Source organism: Diabrotica virgifera, chromosome 3, assembly GCF_917563875.1.
Source record: "Diabrotica virgifera virgifera chromosome 3, PGI_DIABVI_V3a".
Lineage (NCBI taxonomy): Eukaryota > Metazoa > Arthropoda > Insecta > Coleoptera > Chrysomelidae > Diabrotica > Diabrotica virgifera.
This window is the reverse complement of record NC_065445.1, coordinates 117270732-117295850: the sequence shown is the minus strand read 5'-3', so window position 1 is coordinate 117295850 and position 25119 is coordinate 117270732. Positions and strand designations below refer to the sequence as shown.

Genomic DNA, 25119 nt, shown 5'->3' with positions numbered 1-25119 from the left:
TGTTTTTTGATTCATTCGCTTATGTTGGATAATAAAAAAGTTAGGTACTTTAACAACTAGCCATGTGCTTGATTAATACAGGGTGTTCCTAAATAAGTGCGACAAACTTTAAGACGTAAATCTGCATGAAAAATAATGACCGTTTGCTTTATAAACATAATATGTCCGCAAATGCTTCGTTTCCGAGATACTGGATGTTGAATTTTTTCTTACAAACTGACGATTTATTTATTTCTCTAAAACCGGTTGAAATATGAAAATGAAATTTGGTAAGTTTTAAGAGACAGTTATTGCCCATTTTTTGACATGCAAAGAATTTTATATTCTCCATTGGCGTGCATGCGGGTAATATTACCCGTCATATTATCCGTATGCGCGCCAATGGAGAATATAAAATTCTTAATTGCATGTCAAAAAATGTGCAATAACTGTCTCTTAAAACCTACCAAATTTCATTTTCATACCGCAACCGGTTTTAAAAAAATAAATAAATCATCAGTGTGTAAGAAAAAAATTCAACATCCAGTATCTCGGAAACGAACCATTTGCGGACACGTGTTTAAAAAGCAAACGGCCATTATTTTTTTATGCAGATTTACCCCTTAAAGTTTGTCGCACTTATTTAGGAACACCCTGTATTAATGAAGCAAATGGCTAGTTGTTAAAGTACCTAACTTTTTTATTATCCAACATAAGCGAATGAATCAACAAACAGAATGTTAAGAAAACCTGAGGCTATAGTTGAGTTTTAATTTCAGTATTTTATAAATGCTAAAATATTCCACAGTGGTGAACTTTGAGAATAAAACACAGTTTGATTGGTACACCCGGTATACAATGATAGTTTACCTGTCCAGCAAGAATATTATTACAGCGATTTTGTTAAAGAATAAGGCTATAACATATTAAGAAATTCACTTAAATCGAACAGCAGGTTTAGGAAATTCAAGACAAAAAATGACCCATTTTTTGGGGTGGCCGTTTTTTGTGCCGGTCAGTGTACATATAGATAGATACACATCAGATATCAATTTACAATGACGTCTAAAAAGGAAGAAATCTGAGGTCCTAAGGGTTAATAGTTTTAGTAAAAATAAACTGAGGGAAATGATGATGTAAATTTAAATTATGAAAGAAAATTGCTATTTGGTCTTAAATCAGATTAACTAATTGTAAAAGAAAATTATATAGTACTCGAATGTGCAGTTTTTATGTATCAAAAAGTATTATTACTGATTTTGTTTTATGTATATTTGAATTATTTTTAGCTCACAACACAAATGGGAGCAATGCAGATAAGTACGGGATCATACATCTCCCCTCAATATTCGTACTACCCATCAATAGTACACGCTGTTCCAGTCGATTCTGAACACACTTCCAACGCAGCAAGTCCAGAAGATCCATACCAAGCGTACCAAGGGCCCCCCAAGTAATTTTTATCCAATTGTTGTTTTGGATTTTGTGACATCCCATTTGAAAATTGCTGCAAATCCTTAATTTTTTAGAAAGATGAAGGCATTAAGAATGCCCGATTTATAATAGAGTAGTTAATTTATGAATAGAGTTTTGGCAATTTTTGAATCGGTCTGAGAAGTCGTGTTTGAAAATTGCGACTGAGTTTGTACGATAGTTATTTTACTGCTGAGTCATTTGAATGTTCGGGGAGGTAATATTACTTGAAAATGATTACCAAAAACTAAAAGTTGGCATAAATGACAATTGAGTACAGACCAAAAAATTAGTAAAATCAACATTTGGTAAGAAAATACATGGAAAAAACATTGTATATTAGTTGTTTGTATGTAGTTCTCATTTGTTCGAGAACTATAAAGTAAAGATATTGTTACGATTCCACTCGATAATGGTAATGATAATCTCACATTTTGAAAACAAAAAACAACTAATATATGATAAATTCTATGTCTATTTTCATTTTAAACATCAAGGCTAACTTAAGTAATGCTGTGTGTAGACAATGTACATATTTTATAGAATCTTTTTATTTGAAACCTTTCTGTTGTATTTTGATGTCATAATAAGCATAACCACTAAAAAACTGTACTAAGAAACTTTTTACAAGCGATAATAATCATAACTAAAAGCAACTTTTAGTTTTGTGTTACCAATTTTCACGATGATATTACACTGCTCCTAATTTTTGTTTACAAAAAATTTATTGTTACACGATACAAAAAAAGGACTGAACTATGTGTAAAGTAGATATTTTTGATACAGTATGTTCCTAGTTTGACAACTAAAATTGTATTAAAAATATGTCTTCTGAACTTATATCTGTGTTGGGAAAATGCGCCTGAATTTAACAAGTAATTCGATGCAATTGGTACTACACATCTATGAATGCCAATCGACTAAGTGCTACAGTTGTTTCAGTACTTAATATAAATGGTATACCAGATTGGTGCATACAGCCAGTCAAAAATTTATTTTTTTATTATCTTGGTACTTATTCTTAATGTTTTTGTATATACTTAGCTATCTGGGGAGATCATAAATTATTATTACTGATCATAGAACCATATTTATGAGTTTCTGGTCAATGCGGCTTCATCTAACTGTCCTGGTCATTATCTCTAGTCATGAAACTTCGAATAATGAACTAGTAACCGTAGATCGTAGCCAAATGCCGTTACAATTTCTTTTTCTTACTGGATGACCTCTGTAGTATGTCATTTCCTGTGTTACGTTTACTTTGTAAACTACTGAAGTACATATGCAATTCGTAATACCTTGATCGATATATCTGCTGAATTTTGATAATGTGTAGATAATATCGATGAATTTAAATAACCAAGTTCATAATTCACTCCAGGAAATCCACGGGATCTAGTATGTTTAATAGATAGAGATTAGTTGGTGAAAAATCTTATCATGTTCTTGTTGTTTGATAACTTGTAGAATGCAATTTTAACAAAATGTTATTTTATTGTTGTTTAAAAAATATGCATTTATTCACATCAAAATACCGAGTATATACGTAAACATATTTTTTAATATAAACACTTCAAAGTATACATGCCTACCGTCTCGTTGGATTCTAGGATGTGTGTAGCAATTGTATTTTTGACAAGATATTTAGACTTAAGAACAACTGTACATAATGTTTTTTAGACAGAGCATTTTCTAGCACAGGTCTTTTCCAAAACGTAGGAGAAACTAGGATAGTAACTACATAGTTTTACACATTGTAAAAAGTAATATTGAATGAAAAAAAAACGACTTTTCTACATACAGCAGTGAAATGTGTATTGATCTTCCCTAGCCAAAATGGCTTAGAATAGGTAAAATTAGTATTTTATTTTTTGATGAAGATCTACATAGACATATAGGTAGTTGTTTTAAACACTACATGTAAAAGATACTGCTCATAATCAAATAAATTCTTCCTAAATCAACATCTATAAAATTTTACTTCCACTAAAAAAATTGTCGTTATATATATTTATTTTATACACAATCTTTATACTTTATTTATTTTGACCTGTTTCATCGTTATCGTAATAATTTTTAAAGGTATTTTTCCGAATGTCGCGTCAGGGATAGGTATCATTACCAACTTACACTGGTCAGTACATTCAATTGTTTACATATCTGCCCTGGTGAGTAAAACCACTACTATCTGTTGCGGAAAAGAAATATTTATCTCTATTTAACATATCACAATTCTGAAAATATCATGGCCAGAACACATCACAAACAAAGACGTTCTGAGAAAGATGAAATGGAAGTCTTAAATACAATCAAAACCAGAAAATTGGAATATCTCGGACATATTACAGGTGGAGAGAGATACAACTTGCTTCAACTCATGCAAGGAAAGATTCAAGGAAAAAGAAGCATAGGGAAACGTTGAATATCATGGCAACGCAACCTGAGAGAATGGCACGGATCATATTAACTTTTCAGTGCAGCCGTCTCTGGAGTCCGAATAGCTATGATGATTACAGACCTCCGTCGAGGAGATGGCACTTGAAGAAAAATAAAGTATCACAGGGTTGCTTGTGTACCTAGTGAGAAGAAGTAATAATAATAGATATACATATTATAATTATTATCTTGTCTGATAGAACTATCATGGAATAATAATAATTACTACAAATTATATTCTCGTCTGCTAGTAGACACGTTAACATAAAGGATTTATTTTACAATTTTTAATTGATTCTCAAGAGATATTACAAAAAATTGAGATATCAAACAACTTTACATGATTAAGAAACTTCAAGTATATTTACGTAAAGTAAATCTAATATCAAAAATAAAACAACAAATGAGGACATAACAACAAAAGTTGCCAAACTCAAATGGAGCTTCGAAGTTCACACTGCCAGACAGTGGCGGCTTGTGGTAATTTAAAAAGGGTGTTCAATTAAGGAATGTAATTATAGATATGGTGGATAGGAGCCGTGGGCAATTGTGGCAAAGGCAAAAAATTTTTGAGGGCCTCACCCGTTTTGGTCTAAATTTGATATTATTTATTACTGTTGTTAATACATTAATAAATCAAAGCGAATTAGAAACAAAATTTAAACTTAATAAATAATATAAAAATGTCTGTAATTTTTGTATTCAATTTATTCATTTTATTTATACAAAAAATCCATTCTTCGATTTTTGTGTTTTGCAAAAACATCGATAACACGAGCATTAAAGTATGAAGATAACACCAACAGAAAATATTGTACCAAACTGTGAACCGAAACGCTCCACTGGTCTCTGGGTGCACTGCACAAATCCTCACTGTTTTAGATAGGCGAAATGCTTTTTCACCGATTTTAAGATTTCTCTTTCTAACTACAGGCGTAGGTTAGCACCGGCTGGTTCAATTTGAATTCTGCACCAGAGCATAAGTATTTGCACTTGCAACGTGCATCCAGCGGCGTAGAGCAAATAAATATGATTCATAAATAAAGTTATATTTTAATGATTCTATGAGATTTCAAAAATATATGTTAATGATATTATAGTATTAATGAGATTTAAAGAAAAAACTTTATTTCAATGAAATTTTATTGGGTGTTCACTGCACAAGTGAACCAATGGAGAAACCGCCCCTGCTGCCAGACATGAAGACCAACGTTGGAACGCCACAATACAGCATTGGAGACCTTACGCTCGAAACACACACTAAGAATTTTGAACGTACGATGCATGGTTGAAATTTACATAGTGGCTCGAGCAATCATATGGAATCTTTCTCCCTTCACCAAACTTTTCAAGCGGTGAAGGGAGAAAGATTCCATATGCTTGCTCGAGCCACTATGTAGATTTCAACCATCGCACTGTCAAAATTCTTAGTGTGTGAAACAAGCGTTACGAAAGTAAACGACCAAGAGGTAGACCACAGTTAAGACCAGAATTAATTTTTCAGGGACTATTTCAGAATGAATATCTGCGGACAGAGAAATTTAACAAGGCGAACGAATAATTTTAGCTATATCTACAGATAGAAGAATTAAAAATATGAAGGGTACAGGCAAAGAAGGTGCTATTTCAAAATAATAAGTTTCGAGAAAAATGGTTTTAAAGGTTAAAACTCTCTGGTGTTTATTATTTATTCACTGACGAAAATCGTTTATTTACTAAATTTGCTGGAATTATAGCGATGGCACTTTCTTCGCCGGGACAGCGCAGACTTGCCACCTTCTTAGCCTGACTAGAGAAATTTAAAATATGTTGGTATTCCTGACTGAACACGTTCATAGCGGTGATTTATTTATGTGTCCCCGAAAATAGTGCGTTCCTTAACCTTCGGAGTACGAAGATTATTTGACTTACTTAGATTCCGATGATGGGTCAAGAGTGACCCATTCTCATTTTATTTATAAGGATGTTTTAAATAGTCAGCATTATTAAACAGTATCTTTAATTAAAAAAAAAACAAACAAACATAACAATTATAACCCTAAATTATTATATTTAAATTTTTTAAGATGGTTCCCCATGGGCATAAATTAGTTCGCTTCGGCGGCCATATTTTAATACCTTACAGAAAACGGGCATAGGTAAATTCGCTCCGGCCATATATTTGAATACGTATACCCGTAAACAGAGACGGCTGCGATTTACGTGTACCTACAAACATATTGAGAATATTCTTCGAAATCCGAAGACCGGGTCAGCACTGACCCGGCATCATAGATGTTACCTAGAGGAAAAACTATAATTTGGATGTTCACGAATTATATACGAAAAAATAGATTGAAACAAATAAGAAGAACTTACAATCAATCGGATTTGTAAAAAAATTATTTCATAAAATATTAAGAAATAAGTGAATTTCGGGTCACGCTTGACCCAGTCTTCGTACTCCGAAGGTTAAAGGTATAGGTAGAAGGCACCATGTAGAGCAAAAAAGTATTATAACATTTTTTCTAAACTCAACCGTTTGGTCAAAAAAACGAAAATACATTTTGGTATGCAAATTGAAATCTGACAACTATGTATACAAAATCTAAAGATGGACACAGTCACAATTCAAAAATAGTTGCCCCATGGGTCTTTAGTATTTACATTAAACCCTGTCTTCCTCCTCAACAAACAAACAAATTCTTGTTTTGTTTGATTTTCACACATAGGGTGGTATAATTATTTTGCAGGTGTCTACCTGTCTGACCTACATTTGTGGTGTCAATAACCTAAGTCACAAACAGTTCTTGTACAGTGATGTCAGATTAGTTAATCTTATGAAAATAAAAGTTAAAAAAATATGGAGAACAATGTATTTTTTTGGAAACGGTTAACTTTAGAAAAAAATGTTACATAGGATTTTTTTATTCTAAATTATGTATTATATCCATACCTTAAAGGAACGCACTATTTTCGGGGACACCCTGTAGAATGGTAGTCGAGATCGCTGGATAATGTAGGGGACCAGAAACTCATTTTCTGCAAAAATTGACATAGCACCTTCTTTGCCTGTACCCTTCATATGAAATTTATAAAACATTTTTTTACGCTGCCAGATTAGCTAAAGATGGTCGTATTCTCTCTGTTTATCTGATTTCTCGTTTCCCACTGATCTTTGCCCAATACTGTTTTCATTCTTCTCTCAAACATATTTCTTAGAATCGTCTCTTCAACTGATTAGAGGTCTTCCTCTTTCTATCTTGTACTTGTATTTCATGAATGCAATAACAAAAAGGAAGAAGAACCCCAAAGGTTTTAAAATGATTACATGAAAATTACAGATAGAAAGGTTTTACAAAGCAGGGCAGAAATGGAATTTATCTTTAATATAAACGAGTAGGATTACATAACACCCCCTAGCACGTTTTATGTGTCTTATGTACAAATGCCTTATATTACAAATATATCTTAAAATAATCTTAACTATACTTTGCGGCATTTACAACAAATTGTTTTAAGATACTCGGATTCGCAAATAGGAACCAAGTTCTATTGAAGGATTCATCAAAGACTAATCTATGAAAAAAAAAACGTGGCTAGGTAGTTGTTTGTACATATATAAAGAACTCTTTTATTATTGCAGATAGTGAGTACAATAAGATTTAAAACTATTTAAAAATCAATTTATGTCCCTCACTTTTATATAACTACACTGACTAGAAGGCATTTGATATTTTAATATACTTAAATTTTCTTTATTTGAATATTTATATAATAAATTATTTTTGTTATTATTCTTCACCTCGTGTTTTGTAAACTAAAAGCTAGACATTTTGTCATTATAGCAATTATTGACACCGTAGAATAATAAAAAAACAAATAGTATGTCTAATTTATGTACCCGCGTAAAAAGATTAAAATAGAGGTACTGCTACTTCGTTACTTCTGATAGCAGGTCGTCACTAAGACCCTAAACACATGAGAGTGTTAGACGCCGCGTTTGATTAATATCGCGTATCAAGTTACCGATGACACAGTGGTATCATACACATGCAAGCGCGCGCTTATCAGGTAAAACGCGGTGTCAAGCGCTGTCATGTCAGCGTTCTAAGTATAACGTTCAATTATTCGATTGGAACGGTGATTGTGACCCAAGCGACCAACGGATTTTCACTGGGTAAACTGTTCATAGAATTATTTGAAACGTAAACAATGCTTATGTTGTTTGTAGTACCTTTTTGTACTAACACACTTTTCTGATCTCTTTTTTAATATCAGAAATTAATTTCCTTTACGATTCTTTTTAAGCCTGGAAGGGATAGTAGTTTGGTAAAATATATTTATCTATTTCGATTTTATTTTGTTTATTGGTGATATTTCTTTTTTAAAATAGAACCCTTGAATTATTCATCGAATTATATTTTTGTCGCCTTCACTTTTTATCCGGCCTTTACATTCTGGTTTATTAATTTTTTCATTTTCTTGAAATTTGCGAAACAATATCATGAGACGACACATTTGATGCTATTCCTTTGGGTTTTTTTCTTAAATAAACTGACGAGACTCCTGTCAGGACCACTATACACACACGTATTGAAAAGCACCTTATTTATCTCAAGAGTCTCGCTCAAAAAATTGTTTTTTAATAACAAGTGACGTCACTGACAATTATTTTGTACGTTAATAGATGTACATTAGGAAAAAAATGTATTTGCCGTATAGAAATGGAAATACAGTTTTTGTTTTCAGCCTGCACAAACCTGAAGTCAGCAATTTTGACCAAAAACTGACTTGATAAAGTCTGAATGTCACGTCTGGTGTTATATATTGGGTAAAGCGTAACACTTTCGTCTAATTTGTTTCTTGGCGTATTTCATTTTAAATCGGCACACGAGTAAGTAGGAAATAATAACAAAAATAATTTTTTTCCGTTAATGTCTTGACTAAAACTGGTGAATAACATTTCGTGTGATACCCAAAAATACAAATGTTAACATAAGATTTGATATTTTATGATTGTCGTAATGGTACATTCTACAAAATTATCTTTGCAGTTTTTGTGTGAAGAAAGACTGCCATATACATGTTATACAATTGTTGAAAAGCAAAAAAATGCGAAGTACACATTTTGTAGATTTGTTTAGAGGGTAGAAAAAAGACAAGATGTTTTATTCTTTTCAGATTTTTTAATCTGTCGGTATACAGAAATTTTAACACGTAAGAAAATATTTAGAAACATAACGTTTTATCAATTTTAAGATTATGATCTGAAAATATACCAGAATAAAAGATTTTGTCTTACTGATTACGTATGTGCCAATAGAAATAATCTTATACTCTTGCAAACTTTTTATTATCTTTTAACTACGATAATGGTGGAACTTACGAACATTTTACAAAGAGTTGACGCAACCTACATCGCTTAAAAAGGTTATGAAAAATCATAAATTTTCCATGCTATTGAGATTTCTTGTTAAAAGCACATTTAACGCATGGTGTAATTATTTTAATAGTTTTACCCGATTCAAAAATGGTAACTTTATAAACGGTAATTATATTATGGATATATGGTATCAACTTGCTGTTACTTACAGACTACAGTTTTCGTCTCCCAGAACAAGCGAAAAAAATCGTGTTGCTATAATTTTTGATCCTACGTTATACAGGAGTGCTTTAGTGATTGACAACCATGATATCACAGTCTAGGAATATTATTATAAGCCGTGGGATCAGAAAATTGGGTAGTCAAAATAGTATCCTACATATCGTTGGCATATCTAGCAAGCCCAACATTACGCGCCTTATAGCGATACCAATGTTTTATTATGCCCCACTTTATTTATTTGTAATTGTGTTACATATTAATGATTTAAAAAAAAATGAATGTGGTAATATTAGAGAACTTTAAAAAAAATTTAAATAATTGTTTAATAAAAAAATATTAAATAGGCATACTTCAAATAAGTATAGTCGGATTAACTTATATTGTGCAACGGCTTGCAGCGACATTTGATCCCTTCTTGTTTACAATTGACCGACAACGTTTTATTAAAACAATTTTTATAAGACGGTGACTCATTGCCACTCGTCACTCGATATTGGTCAAAAAAGAGTACCAGGCAGGTGCAGTTTATTTACAGTCGGAAAAATGAAAGAATACCCATGAACGATCACATCAATCACATATTATTCAGATTATTAATAATCTATCTCTCTCGTTATTTATGAAAAAAAAGAATGTGTGTGTACTTTGTACGCACGTAAGAAGTTATACTTCTATTATATGATTTCAACGAAATTAATATACTTTAAACAGTTTATTTATATTTTATTTAAATATTAAACTAATTTTAATACTTACTACTTTTCAAAAATTTTTATTAAAACAGTACAAAAATTTAAAAAATAAAAGAATAAAACTTACACAAACACATTGAAAAATGCCACAAATGATTTCTGGACAATAATTGTCGGAAACAATTTTAACTAAATACGTATTTTCTGAAAAAAAAAATATATATAATAAATGTACTTACAATCATAAAATGTATAAAAAAAAACAAAAAAGAATGTGTGTGTACTTTGTACGCACGTAAGAAGTTATACTTCTACTACATATTATGTGATTTTTAAGACTATACCAAAAATTTAAAAAAATAAAAGAATAAAACGCACACAAACACATTGAAAAATGCCACAAAGAAAAAATGATTTCTGGACGATAATAATTGTTGGCAAAAATTTTAAATACGCATTTGCTGAAAAAAAAATTATATAACAAATATACTTACAATCATAATATGCATAAAAAAATAAAACTTGCATCGGGAATTGAACCCTTGAATTTCGTGCCGCTTTGACTCGTAATCGAAGCGTAGACTCACTCGTCCAATCGCACATTATTTATCATGTGGAAAAATACGGTAACTGAACGTTTTACTGTTTGACAATTGTTTTGAAAATTATTTAGTTTAAATTTTGTGGAAGAAAATATAAAAATATAACAAAACAGTAAGAAAACAATATATTAGATGAAGATTGGTAGAACTTTTGTTGGTAATCAATTAAGTATGTAAATCAAAGCATTACATACCTACTAGATAAATAAATCTACGCCAAAAAATCATAATTTAAAAATAAAAATCGAACCTAATTTGGGATTTCTCTCTAAAATCCGCATTCTTGAGAAAATAAATGTATGTATTTCAACCTAATCCAAATGTATAATTACAATATGATTATAATAAAAACTAGGTACTTACCAAATTAGAATGAGTTTTCCTTGTCCAAAATAGTCCAAAAGTCCAAAAATATAGGTATATGAAAACTATTTAAAAAGGCAGTATAACTATTAACTAACTTTTGTTTGTTGTTTCTTTTCACACAAATTTTAAAACGCAACAACCATAAATAATCTAACTACAGCTGTGCCACAGCCACCATATTGAATAATTTTTGACATGTCATTTGAACATCCAATCAGAACAAAGTTATAATGCGCATGCGCCCGGTCGCTAGGTTTTCCCATATAAAAATTTACCCTCTATCGCCGGTAAAGAAGTATAACGTCAAAAATAAAAGTTTCTATTGGGGTTCGAACCTGCCTATGTTTGAGCAGTTAGTATTGGAATTAATTCATCTTACACTTCTACCCACGGAGACACCTGCATCATGTGGGAAGATCGACGAACTAAACGGTTTAAACTTTTGACAGTTCTGAATTTAACCAAATTATTTTGATTAGCCAAATTATTTTGATTATATTGATGAAATATTAAAGTACAACAAAACATAGAGTAAGAAAACAATATATTAGGTGAATATTGACAGAAATTTTGATCGCAATCAATTATGTAAATCAAAGCATTACATGCTATTTTGATAAGTTCATTTTAAATTTTCCAAATAGGTAGGTACCTATGTAATTTTTATTAGGATACTGAATCATTTTACTGAGTCGCTTTTAAAAACTATTTAAAAAGTCACTGCAATTATAAACTTTCTTTTTTCTCTGCCATCACAACAATAAAAACTAATACATATACACAACATTTGTTGATCCATAATCTCCAACAATTATTATTGACATATGATTTTAACACCCAATACGATCCCGTATAACGTTTGAGCGACTTAGGGCCGGTTGTTCGAACGCTAATCAAAAATGATCATTATCAAATATTTAATTACTGTCACAACTGTCAACGTCAACTTTGATTGGGTTGCTGCAAACATAATTATTGATTACAATGATGAAATTAGTTAATCAATTATGTTAATAATTGTTATGTTAATTGATTAACTAATCTCATAATTATAATCAATTATGTTTTCAACAACCCAACCAAAGTTGACATTGACAGTTGTGACAGTAATTAAATATTTGATAGTGATCATTGTTGATTAGCGTTCGAACAACCGGCCCTAAATATACTGTCATATATAACGATAATTGAGTAATATACTGTCGGTGTGCGAATGCGCCAGGGAATGTAAAAATTCACCCTCGTGCCTAAAGAAGTATAACTTCAAAAAACACAAATACAAAATATGTGATTGATGTGATCGTTCATGGGTATTTTTTCATTTTTCCGACTGTATATGGTTTACAAGACCTAAAAACCGACTTAACAGTTTCAGAATCTTCTGATGGCTCCTCTTATTAACCGGGAGGATTGAGTACAGTTAGCCAACACTGTGGTATCAACAAAAATACAATGTATGCCTCACCGTCTTCGAATTCTTGTCGGACTGCTTTATAGTAACATACCGTTATAGTTCGGAAGGAAGTCGGTAATATAGTGTAGGTGTAGAGTGTTGTATTGCATTCAGATTAGAACATCTTAACATTAATTTTAACACATAGGATATGTCCTGTTTTAACGGTACTTACCTAAGTAAAAATTATGTTGATTAAATATTTAATTACCAGAAAAATCAGCCGCCGCACTATAGCTATAGCCGAACTACCGAAACCTACAACTGACCGTTTCACTATATTCCTTACTATAATTTTTGTTTCCGTCATTTTTCTCATAAAGTTTTAATTTATTGCATTATTTATTTTTATTGATTTCTGGTGATTCTTGGTACTTATAAAAAATTTCTTGAATTATTAACTATAAACATATTTCTTCTATAATGTATTAATGTTAATTAGACACATACTAAATAAAATGAGGCACATTTCTACATCGACAAAATCAATTGAGTAAATAAAGTAGCAATAAAGAAGCAACTAGTTGTTAGATAAAGTTTGCTACTACCTTTATATTTTTTTCGCAGAATTAAAATTTGTTACTGGTTTTGTCATGTGATGATTAAATAACCAGTTAAAGCACTTATTTGTGCCATGAACTGGAACCGTAATCTGGTTTTGTCAAGTATGAGGTGCTCGGCAATCTATAAGCAAAATTTTGTCAAGTCAATGACTCGAGTCATGTGATCATGACAACTACTGGAAAGATTTAATCTAGACTGCAGTTGAGGTTTGTATGTAAGATCTTTGTTATTAGCAGTCTTATACAATGCTTAAATGTTTGTGCCTATCCAGTATATGAGTCTTTTTTGTGAAAAATAGCACATTTCATAACGACAATAATCGTTTTAATAGTTTTGAACTTACGAATACATGTAATATATATTTCAATTTTTTACCCTGAATGACTATATTTAGTCGTTTCATCAGCATAGTATTTGTGGTTTGCTGTCAACCCTTTGTATATGTTTCTGGTGTAATTTGTTGCGACATTCCAATGTCTTAATATTTGTTAATAATATTCTCTATTTATTCAGAAAATTTATCATTTTTTCGTTTTAAAACGTTTCCCAATTTTTGTACAGTTATGTTAGAGATGGAGTATGTACAGTGCAATTTTTTGTTTTATTTTATTAGATTTATTTATAATTTTAAAAAATAATATATATTTATTGGGATTCTTTTAAAATGGACTGAGTATTATTTATTTACAAGAAATCCAGTAGATGAACTTGGTGAAGTGAAGCTGTGATTTTTGTATTTTTTCAGTTTTATGTGTATAGTTGTGTGTAGAGATGATTAAATGAGGTATTCCCGGTTTATTTACTGGACATTAATTTTGATAATTTCATAATGATGTGACATAGCTTTTGATAAAAAAATGTTGGTCGGTATCTGACATACTTATTGATTTATATTTGTGTTCCAAACGGACTGATATTGACGAAACCAATGGTTTATTCGTTTAGATTGTGATTTAAGCCTACAGGTTTATTTCTATAGCTAATTTTAGAGAATTATTTGTTAAATTTGTCTAATTCAAACGTATCTAAATATATTTATGGGAATTTATATAGCTTCAAGTTTCAGAATGACAACGTGATTTCTTTCTTTACCCTTTTTAAAGTTTTGATTTCTTTTGTTCATCACTACCAAACAAAATCAATTTCTGTTTTCTAAAACATTTTTCAATCAAATTGAAACTTCGTATTTAGGAAAATTTAAAATTTAGCTGTTTTATCGCATCTTTTAAGTTCCCATAATGTGTTTTTTCTTAATATTACCAAATTATTTGTCTACACAGGAAAAAATAACTTTGGAGCTGTGAGTGGTGGACCTTGTTAAAATGAGGTCATGGAATCTCAATAACATTATTAAATAACGCCCATCTTTTAGTCGTTTGCTCCTCGTTAATCGTTTATTCTGACCATCTCTTATATATTCCACTTTCCCTTAGTCTGTATGTTTTCATTAAGTTTTTGTTTAAGTATAAGCAATTCATTTGCATTCCCATTCTTTTTCATCGAGTTAATTTAAGTATTGTAACACTTAAGTGAACTAGAAATGATGCTATCTTAAATTGTATTACAATCATAATTGAAAATCATTTTTGTGTTTGGTACATTCCATGTCAAATCACTCGGGCAAAAACATTTGGATGTCCGATTTTTCTAAAACTTGGTGTATAGCTTTTACGGGACGTAAAAAATAAGACATTTAAGGTCAAACAGTCTTCTTCTTCTTCTTTTTTTCCCAAAATGTTGCGATTTTACAGTGATTTGGTGTTTATTTAAACAAATTTGCATTTCTCTAGTAAAGTATCAATGAAAAGAATAATATTTTAATAGAAGGGACTCAGAAATGTCATTATAAGGAATTATAAACAAGTTATTTTGATTCAAAACAAGTTTTTGATCAAATTTTAGTGAAAAAGACGTTAAAATACCATTTATTATATTCCTCCATTCCCAAAATACATCATATTCGATTTAGCTGAAAATTTGCCCATAGCTAGCCAAAATATAGGATTAAGTGGTTAAAAGGATTTAAATAATTTAACAATACAAAAAAAGTTAAATACATACAATAATATCAGACTCAAAAGTATATTACTCCAGTCGGGATAGCATTTGACCTTGCATGTAGAGCTGCTCAAAATTTTGTTTTCTCATCTTTAGGGGGGCAATAGTAGTCTAACTTTAAAATCGCGAATGAATGCCTCCGTTACGTTAGTCGTCATCTTGATTTTAAAGGAGAACCGTTTTTGCTCAATATTTCCGCCATTTTTAACCTTTCGACAAAAATGGTAGAAACTGAAATTTTTCCAAATATATCGTATTTACAATTATTATAATTTCTTTCTAACCACTTTTGTCGTGAGGTCAACATTTTCCGGGTTAATTGTACTTACAGTAGACGCCTATATTTTTGACTATGATATTGCATGTAACTTTTTTTTTGTATTTTAAAATTATTCAAATCCTTTTAACCATTTAAAGTCCTATGTTTTGGTTATCTGTGAACAAATTATCAGCTAAATCGAATATGATGTATTTTGGGAATGGAGGAAAATGTAAAAATTTATTTTAATGTATTTTAACGTTTTCTAATACTAAAATTTGATCAAAAACTTGTTTTGAATCAAAATAACTTATTATAAAGCCATATAATGACATTTTTGAGTCCCTTCTATTAAAATATTATTTTTTCAATTGATACTTTACGATATAAAATGCAAATTTGTTTAAATAAATACCAAATCACTGTAAAATCGCTTAAGATTTTGAGAAAAAAAAAGAAGAAGACAATTTGACCTTAAATGTCCCACATATGCTATATACCAATTTTCAGACAAATCGGAGATCCAAGTTTTTTTATCCAAAATTGAGTGATTTGAAATGGAATAACTCATTTACATTATGTAAAATGTAGGCTTAAAAATAAAATAGCTTTATTTTAATGAGATTTTAGGTAATTTATTTATTTTTAACGTATTTGATTCGTCCGTCTTTTAAAAGTACTTTCCTTGTTAAATGGGATAAGAGAAGGACATAATATTGAATAAAAAATCTAAATCAGTAAGTATAACTGTTTCGTCAGGCAATTGATGTAAGAAACTTCACATAAGAAAGATATTGTGCCTTTTCAGATTGTCCACAGGGATATACTGAAAAATATTTTATATATTTTTTTAACTCGGTGTATTCTTAAAAAAACCGATACTAAATTTTTACCTTATAGTTGTTTATGTGTTGTAGGCGATTTGTGAATGTTCTCTTCAGTTTCATTTTTTATTTTGTGTGTGCACCTTTCATCGACAAATGTCTCCGACTTGCCATCCGTTAAAAATTTTACAACTATAAATAATATTAAGTCACTTATCCGAAAATCTTTTAATCTATGTAGTGTTATAGTGTTTCTAAAAGTAATTGAAATGAAGAAAACCGCTTGCATTAAAAATCCTTTATGAACAAACTTTCTTCACAAAATTTTTTTTCGAAATTTTAGATCCGAAAATCTAAACATTTGTACTGGAACCAAGTACTGGTGAGAACCTAAATTCGTGCCTTCGAGAACGATAAATAAGAAGAAGATTAGGGGAAATCTAAGATTGCATTCCACAGCCCGTATATTTATTTAGGTAAAATTCAATCGAATCTTGGGTTGTCACCAGAACTTGGTTCCAGTAAAAGTCTAGGTTTTTCAGATCTAAGATTTCGAATTGTTTTAATTAGATGTCTTACAGGTCTAAAAGCAAATTATTGTTTATAATTTTGCTTAGTGAGATAGCTCGTTTTCTTTTTGATTCAGAGCAGACCATAGGCCTCTCTGAAGAGCTCAAAACAGTGAAACGTACGTAAGAGGATGATGGTCTATCTCTGAAACAAAATGAAATATTAACTCTTTCATTTTCATTTACTCCGATCGTGAAACCCAAAAGACCAGTCAAATAGTGACTAGCGCCATTGCAACATATATGATTAGGTTCTTGCAACTTATTAAATCTGTGTCAAATAAGAATATCAGAATTAATACTTTGTTTTACTATTTTGTAAAATATTTCTTCTGGTCAAACCCACCAGTTTTGTTATTTGAATTATCACTAAAAATTTTTAACGTGAAAGTGAATACTTCTGTTGTAATTGGTATAAATATTTAATCAAAAATGCAAATGGATTACAATACTTGATTATTATTCAGAACGAATGTTTTCGGACTTATCAGGCCATCTTCAGTGAACTTTAAATTACTTGCACTAATAACCACAAAATCAGACAGTGGTTGGGTTTAAATAGACGACTACATACTTAAAAGTATTAAATTAAACGACATAAAGTCGATGAAAATGAATATAACTATTCGAGACCAGTATGTGTCCCTACAATTACATCAGTCTTGGTCTGCAATAGTCTGCGAAGCTTATTACTAAAAAAGTAAAGTAGTTTGATTATAAAAGTTTTTTATGCCAAGTGGTGAATCTTTAATTTTAAATTGGTACTTTTAGAAATATTGTACTATCAGTACAATATGTAAATTAGAAATGTAGTCTGTCAACACATACATGCACAGAACACATGAAACCTGATGTTTATAATGTATACTTTAAAGAAATGTAGTTTGTCAACACATACATGCACAGAACACATGAAACCTGATGTTTTTAATATTCAGGTGTTCTGTGCATGTATGTGTTTATATTATATACATAAGGTGTCATGTGTTCTGTGTTGACAAACTACACCTGAAACCTGATGTTTATATTATAAACATCAGGTTTCATGTGTTATGTGCATGTGTGTGTTGACAAACTACGTTTCTTTAAAGTGAATATACTATAGTAATACTCTAATATTAAACACGTTATTAACGGTTGTTAAACAGATCATATTATTATACAAAGTTGAATATGACACAATTTTCAAAATTTAAGTAAGACTGAAGCCGCGTTGGGAACCAAATTTATACTTACAAGTTGTTGTTGCTTTGTGCTTCAAATTTAAAATTATAGCAGATTGTGGAAACAGAGTGGATTTTGATGGCAAAAAAAGTTTTGAATACTCCATAATTTGAAATTAATTAGAAGATACTATTATTTTAAATTCCATGTAATTTCGAAGTGTCAAATAAGAAAAAAATGATATAACTAAAATGAACACATCATAATAGTCAGTCCCGGCGCTAGGGTAAAAGGTGCCCGCCTGCAAAACTAGGCGCTCTTAGGATTTTTAAATTAGTATTTTGTATAACATCAGCAGAAAAAAGCTCATTTTAGTAACCCCAAACAGGGGCGCTAACCTGCAGTGTATCTCTTGAAGGCCCGTTATTGCCGGACCTGATAGTTTAAGTTACTGTGTTTTTGTCATCTGTTTTTTTTTTTAGTTAAAAATCTTAGTCAACAAAAATGGTACTGCAAAAGCATAAAACGTTTAAAAACATTTGTAAGGCATATAACGTTTCAGACATTTTGTAAATATTATATTGTTAACATTTTGTTCTTAAATTAACATTAAATAGCACTTTGCCTACTATTTAAAACATCATTTATGTCCTTTTGGTGTTATGCTTTTTTGATTAACAAAAGTGATAAATATAACGTAAATCCGTTAATAAGCAATACTCTTTTTATTACTAACCAATGCCGTATATTACCAACGTAATATATGGCATAACAAGTAGATTGAAAGACGAAGAACGAGAACACCCACCTGTTTCCAGAAAATTACAGAAATAACGTATTTATTTGTTTAAATTCGTGTAGACAATAATGTCGATGAAAGATGTACGAAGTGGAGGTCAGGGTAGAATAAAAAAAGGCACATTATAACTACTGCTATTGCAGAGAGTGTCTCTTAACACCCTCCATCCAAAGTTTTTGTATGTAACATAGCTACATGTTCTAGGAGACTATGGGCTCTTGTTTACAAAGAGCCGCGATAAAAATATATAAACACTAAGCTTTGTTTCGTATAAAGTTGTCTTAGGAATCCAAAAATAAATCACTCGGCATATTTTTGATTGTACAGTTTCTTGTAATTTTGTATTTGACCATTGAATTTTTGTTAGATTATTATTATACTGTAAGTTGGGGTTTATTTTGTACGTTAAAAAATGATACAATTTCAAAATACATGTAATTTGAGGTGAGTTATGATTTCGCTGATTACTTATTTCTCTTACTGAGGAACCTGTGTAATATGGTCGTGTACTTACTGCTACATTTAATGGAAATGTTAGAATATAAGTGATACAATATACAAACCTAGACGTCTATAAGGTTCTTCTAATCTTATATCCGCTCCAACATTTCCATTCAAATATTTAAAATGGTGAGAATAATCACCTTCAGACAAAAAAAATCTCATTGTCAGATCGACACTCAACCCGAAGTACCACGGTTATAACGATAATTAAGATGACTTAATTAGTAACAAGGCATTTACTAACCACACAATACACAAAAATAATTCTGCTAATAACCTCAGTAGTTAATGCGGTCGATTGAAAAGAAAGGTGGTAGAAACAGATTTGATAACTATCGAAGCATTGTTCTTGACCGTTATGGATCGTTTAGTGACATGTTGGCTACTATATTCGCTATCGTTGCTTTATTGTCGATTATTCGAACTATTTTCTTTAAGTATTCCAGCTTCTTCTTCTTTAGGTACCGTCTCCTCTAAGAAGGTTGGTAATCATCACAGCTATTTTCACTTTTGAGATTGCAGCTCTGAACAAGTCGACGGAACTGCAATTATACCACTTTCTTAGATTTTTGAGCCAGGAGATGCGTCTTCTTCCAATACTTGGTTTTCCCTGCATTATGGTTTGTAGTAACACATAGTTATCCGCTCTCATAACGTAGTCGAGAATTGTAACTTTCTTATCTTAATCGTATTCATGATATCCTCTTTCATCTTTCTGAGAACCTCGACATTTGTTAATTCTATCTACCCAACTTATTTTTAATATCCTTCGGTAGGTCCACATCTCGAATACTTGCAAGTCGATCGCTTATTTATTTCTTTAAGGTGCAGGCCTTCCAGCTATTCCAGCTTGCGTCTTTTTATTATATTGATCAGTTGTTATTTGGTTCAGTGTCGTAAGAAATTCCTCCGACTCTGTCGATCATTGAGGCATTACAATTCCAATACGAGAGCAGAAAAGTCAAGGACAACACAAGAATTTATATATGTGGAACAGATGAAAAAATAAGAGACATAGGGCCGGTTGTTCGAACGCTAATCAACACTGATCACTATCAAATATTTAATTACTGTCACAACTGTCAATGTCAACTTTGGTTGGGTTGCTGAAAATATAATTTATTATAATTATGAGATTAGTTAATCAATTAACATAACAATTATTAACATAATTGATTAATTAATTTCATAATTGTAATCAATAAAATTGTTTTCAGCAACCCAATCAAAGTTGACATTGACAGTTGTGAAAGTAATTAAATATTTGATAATGATCATTTTTGATTAGCGTTCGAACAACCGGCCCTTAGACCGGCAAGATACTGATTGGAATGACAGGAATCGCAAGACGTCAAACGTTTTAAAGTGATAATTGAGTATGATCGACTAATATTATAACACACCTCAACCTTGCACAATAAACGGGCACTTTTAGAACAGGTCAATAGATTTATGTGCCTGAGATGTTGGATCGATAACAGCATAAATCTTGATCTAGAAATAAGACCGATAATAGAACAGGTCAGAAAATCCTTCGAAAAAAACAAAGACTGTTATGTGATTCTCGGATAAAACTCAAAAATCGAGTAAGTTTATCAAAATGATGGACTTTTTTTCTCTATGCAGTTGAGACGTGGACACTTAAAACAGCAACCGCAAATAAAGTGGAGGCCTTCGAAATTTGGATATATCTGAGAATATTCAAAATTTCATGGACATAGAATAGGTAAGGAAAAGTTAAACTAACATCAAACAAAGTTCTGCATATAATAGGTAAGGAACGAGAACTTTTCCAACACAGTAAAAGTTAGAAACACTTCATACCTAGGCTACATACCGAGAAATAATAAGTACGAATATGCTCAACTAATAGAGAAAGGAAAGATCGAGGGAAAGAGAGGTCTAGTAAGGAAAAAACTATCGTGGCTAAGAAACATCCGGCAATGGGGTTAAATTTTGAACAGCTGAAAACAGAGAAGAGTTTGCAATTAGTAGCCGACCTCTATTGAGGATAGGGCACTTTAAGAAAAATATAACATAATACTATAGTATTTTTACTACAAAAACGTTATTACGTAGGTCAAAATTTTTGACGTAAGAGAACTGTCAAAACATTAGAATGTGACTTTTCATTATTGCCGTGTTTATAATAAACATAGCAATAATGAAAAGTCACATTCTAATGTTTTGACAGTTCTCTTACGTCAAAAATTTTAACCTACGTAATAACGTTTTTGTAGTAAAAATACTATATATAACACATACTATATAACATAATAAAAATAATATATTATGAGCAAAATTTTCCAAATTAACAATCCTTATTCATATGTTCATTCTTCTGGTCTCGTGTATATTTGTGAACTCTATGGAAAATAGAGAGGAAAAGCGAAATTTGATAGAATTTTCAGGACTTTTTTAAGGTTGGAAATGATTAAGAATACATAAAATAAAACCGGCTTTATTTTAATTTATTTTACTACAATTTAATTCAATAATAAATTACTTTAAACAAAGTCTATGAAGACAATAGTATTTTCTAGATCTAGATCATCAACAAAGCTTTGTAAAAATATAGACTTTATAATGACAATATTTGGTGTCTACGTTCGTACAACTAAAACTATATACAAATTGTTTAGACTTATTAATACTATTTAGAACAACAACTTGCCTTAGCTATACATGTATTTGAACAATAATTTAAATTATTTTTGAACTTATCTTAGCTAAAGATGTATTTGGACAATATTTTAAACTATTTTTGAACTTATGGTCTACAGAGATAAAAACGCCACACTGTCCGTAACATGGTAAAAACATAATTTGGCATTTTTCTAGGTATTATATGAAACAAAGTTTAGTGAAACAACTAAAGCCAAATATTGCATTGAGTATTGACGTTTATTTGTGAAGGTTTACACTAACACAACTGATTAAAAGAATCAGTTTTATTTTCATACACAAGATACCGTATTCGAAGGTATATTATTTTTAGTACCGTAATATCGAAGATTCGATCAGCGACTACCTATTTATAAAATAAGTCATCTTACCGACAGTTTTCGGAGTTGAGCTATAAAAATTAGTTTTTTGGACAAATGGCAGTCTCGTTTTTAACTGTATTTGAATAAATTTTGAGATCTAAAACCACCAAAATGTGTAAACGGAGAACAAGAAAAAATTCCATAAGTAACGAATAGGTACTGTGAAATTACTTTTGCCGTAGACTATACAGTCCCTACTGGCCAAATATTAGAGGCACTATAAGATTTTATAAAAAAATTTAATTATAAGGTGATATTAAATAGGTTCATAACAACATTAAATAGGTTTTTGTATATACCAGATACAATGTATGTTGTTTGGTTGTCCATTTAATTGTCTATATTTTATTATAAATAAAACATCATTATTAATGAACAAATATGTATTTAGATAAAGGCAGTTTTTGTTTTTATTTGTTGTTAAATATGTATTTGTTGACTCTTGAAAAAAAAAAACAGAAATAACGACAATGAATTATTAATATTTTGTTGAGCCACCTTTAGCCGTTATTAGAGCTTTAATTCTGCGCGGCATACATGCATTGATGGTATGCCGCGCAAAATTAAAGCTCTAATACCGACTAAGGTCTGCTTGCCATTATGCTAAATTCAGTACTGAATTTAGTACTAAAAATATTGTATTTACAAATTAGATGCATACGCCGATTCAGTACTAAAAACTAAAACATGTTCTAATTTCTTGTACTAAAAATGATGAAATATTAATTAAAAGTGAGGTTGTGTTACTTATGCTTATATTCTGTTTTAAATATGTGGAGTCATAATCAAATAGAAAGTTTAATAGAGCTATATAAAGCAAAAATTGTTTATATATGCCAAAACAATTTTTTAAACAAATTATTAAACAATTAATTCATAAAAAGTTTTACTTCTATACCAAAGGGTGTTCTACATTTAACATGTTTAATATTCCATTTTTTTCTCCATATACGCCTTTTTAGTACGTTTACGATCTTTTTTCTCTTAATTGTCATAATAAATCAAGCTATTGATTTTTTTAGCTTCTTTTTCACCATCATTATTTACCTGTTTGTTGTTATTTACATACTCTAATAATAAAACCAAATAAAACGAACTTCAGATAGGTTAGGTTATCAATACCAAATGGCATGCCTACATGCTAATTGAAATTAAGATAGTTGCAAACACAAACTGCCATTTTTCATACTAAATCGACTCGCACAACTAATATTTTCAGTACTGAAATTAGCATAATGGCAAGCGGGTCTAAAGGAGCCTTAACAAAATAGTTAAACATTTAATTGTTGTTATTTCTGTTTTCTTTCAAGAGTCAATAAATACATATTTTTGTTCATTAATAATGATGTTTTATTTGTGATAAAATATGGAAAATTAAATGGACAACCAAACAACATACATTGTGTCCGGTACATACAAAAAACCTTTTTAGTACCACCTCATAATTAACTTTTGTAAAATCGTATAATGCGTCTAATATATGGCAAGGGACTGTATATTGGTATATTTTTCTTCATGAAATCGCTACACTCATGAGATATCTGACTTTATTGTTCTAATTACAAACAGTTTAGACACATTGTAGAAAAATTTTCTTGTAAATCAAGTTTTACATAAAATTTTGGTAGTGAAGTGCTCAAATTGTATGTCAACTACAGTGGGAAATGTCGTTTCAGATCGACTAATTTTTTAATCTCTGAAATCTGGTCATCGTTGGAAGTAACTTCCAATTTGTAAAAAGTATGCTAGAAAGCATTTAGTTAAGGGTAGCTTCTAGCGTGTAGAATAGTTTCTAGATTTAAAAAATTAGGTAAGTCATAGAATTAAGAAATACTAGGTAGGATTCTAGATTAGAAAAACAAAAAAATAATTAAGGCCTTTCTCTTTTCGGATGGAATATTAGAGCAGTTTTTAGTTAGTGTTTATATTATATAGATATATTTAAAAAAGCTGGGGGCTTGGTCATATTTCAGTGCAACATCTGTTTTTTATTGTATGATTTGGTTTTGAAAGATGACCAATTTTCAGTTGGTGTTTTTAGTCATGAAGGGTGCACTGTCTAATATTCCATCGGAGAATTTAAAAAAATGAAATGCAAAAAAATCGTATAACTAAATGTTTTTTATTGTTATAAGTTTAAAGTGTATGTTTTTTGTTTTCTTTTTTTTTTTGTATTGTAAGACTTTGTGTTGGTAAATATAATGTATTTGTCCAAATAGTGTTTTTCTTTGATTGCACAATATATTAGATTTTATACAGTGCTAGCCAAAAGTTTCCTTCCCTTCTTCTTCTTTTGCACGGTAATACTTATAAGACTGAAATTTGGAGGGAGGAAATAAACGGGCGTAGGCTTCCCAAATAGTCATAACAAGTGACATAATTGTGACAGATGACGTTACAGAACCACTTTGACAGATAATTTTAAATGTGACCTTATGACAAGTGATCTTGTTTGAAAGTATTGAGAATACCTATTCAATCATACTATTTTTGTTTGGATATAAGTTGATTTTTATGAATAAATTAAATAAACACTAAAATTGTAGTTTCGCATTTAATTAACCCGCGAGTAGTCGCGCGGTGAGATAGAATCTCAATTTTTATCCTTTTTCGCGATAACTTGATGAAAAATATTGCAATTTTGAAAAAATTTCGCAAGTGCCTCGAGGAAGGGTGTAGTAATGCGTAGGAATTTTTTTCTTCTTCTTCTTTTGGTGGAATTTATGGCTTTGGGGAGAGCCAA

General features: G+C 30.5%; 1 protein-coding gene across 6 annotated transcripts in view; it reads left to right on the top strand.

Moving 5' to 3' along the window:
• LOC114334579 (protein alan shepard) overlaps positions 1 to 24592 on the top strand; it is a 531107-nt gene extending 506515 nt beyond the window's left edge. For all 6 annotated transcript variants that reach the window (XM_050645412.1, XM_050645409.1, XM_050645410.1 and 3 more), the window contains one exon: positions 1269 to 24592. In XM_050645412.1, the coding sequence (XP_050501369.1) occupies positions 1269 to 1436 (168 nt within the window). In that variant the 3' untranslated portion in view covers positions 1437 to 24592. The remainder of the gene's footprint in view (positions 1 to 1268) is intronic.
• Positions 24593 to 25119: the final 527 nt, after the last annotated feature.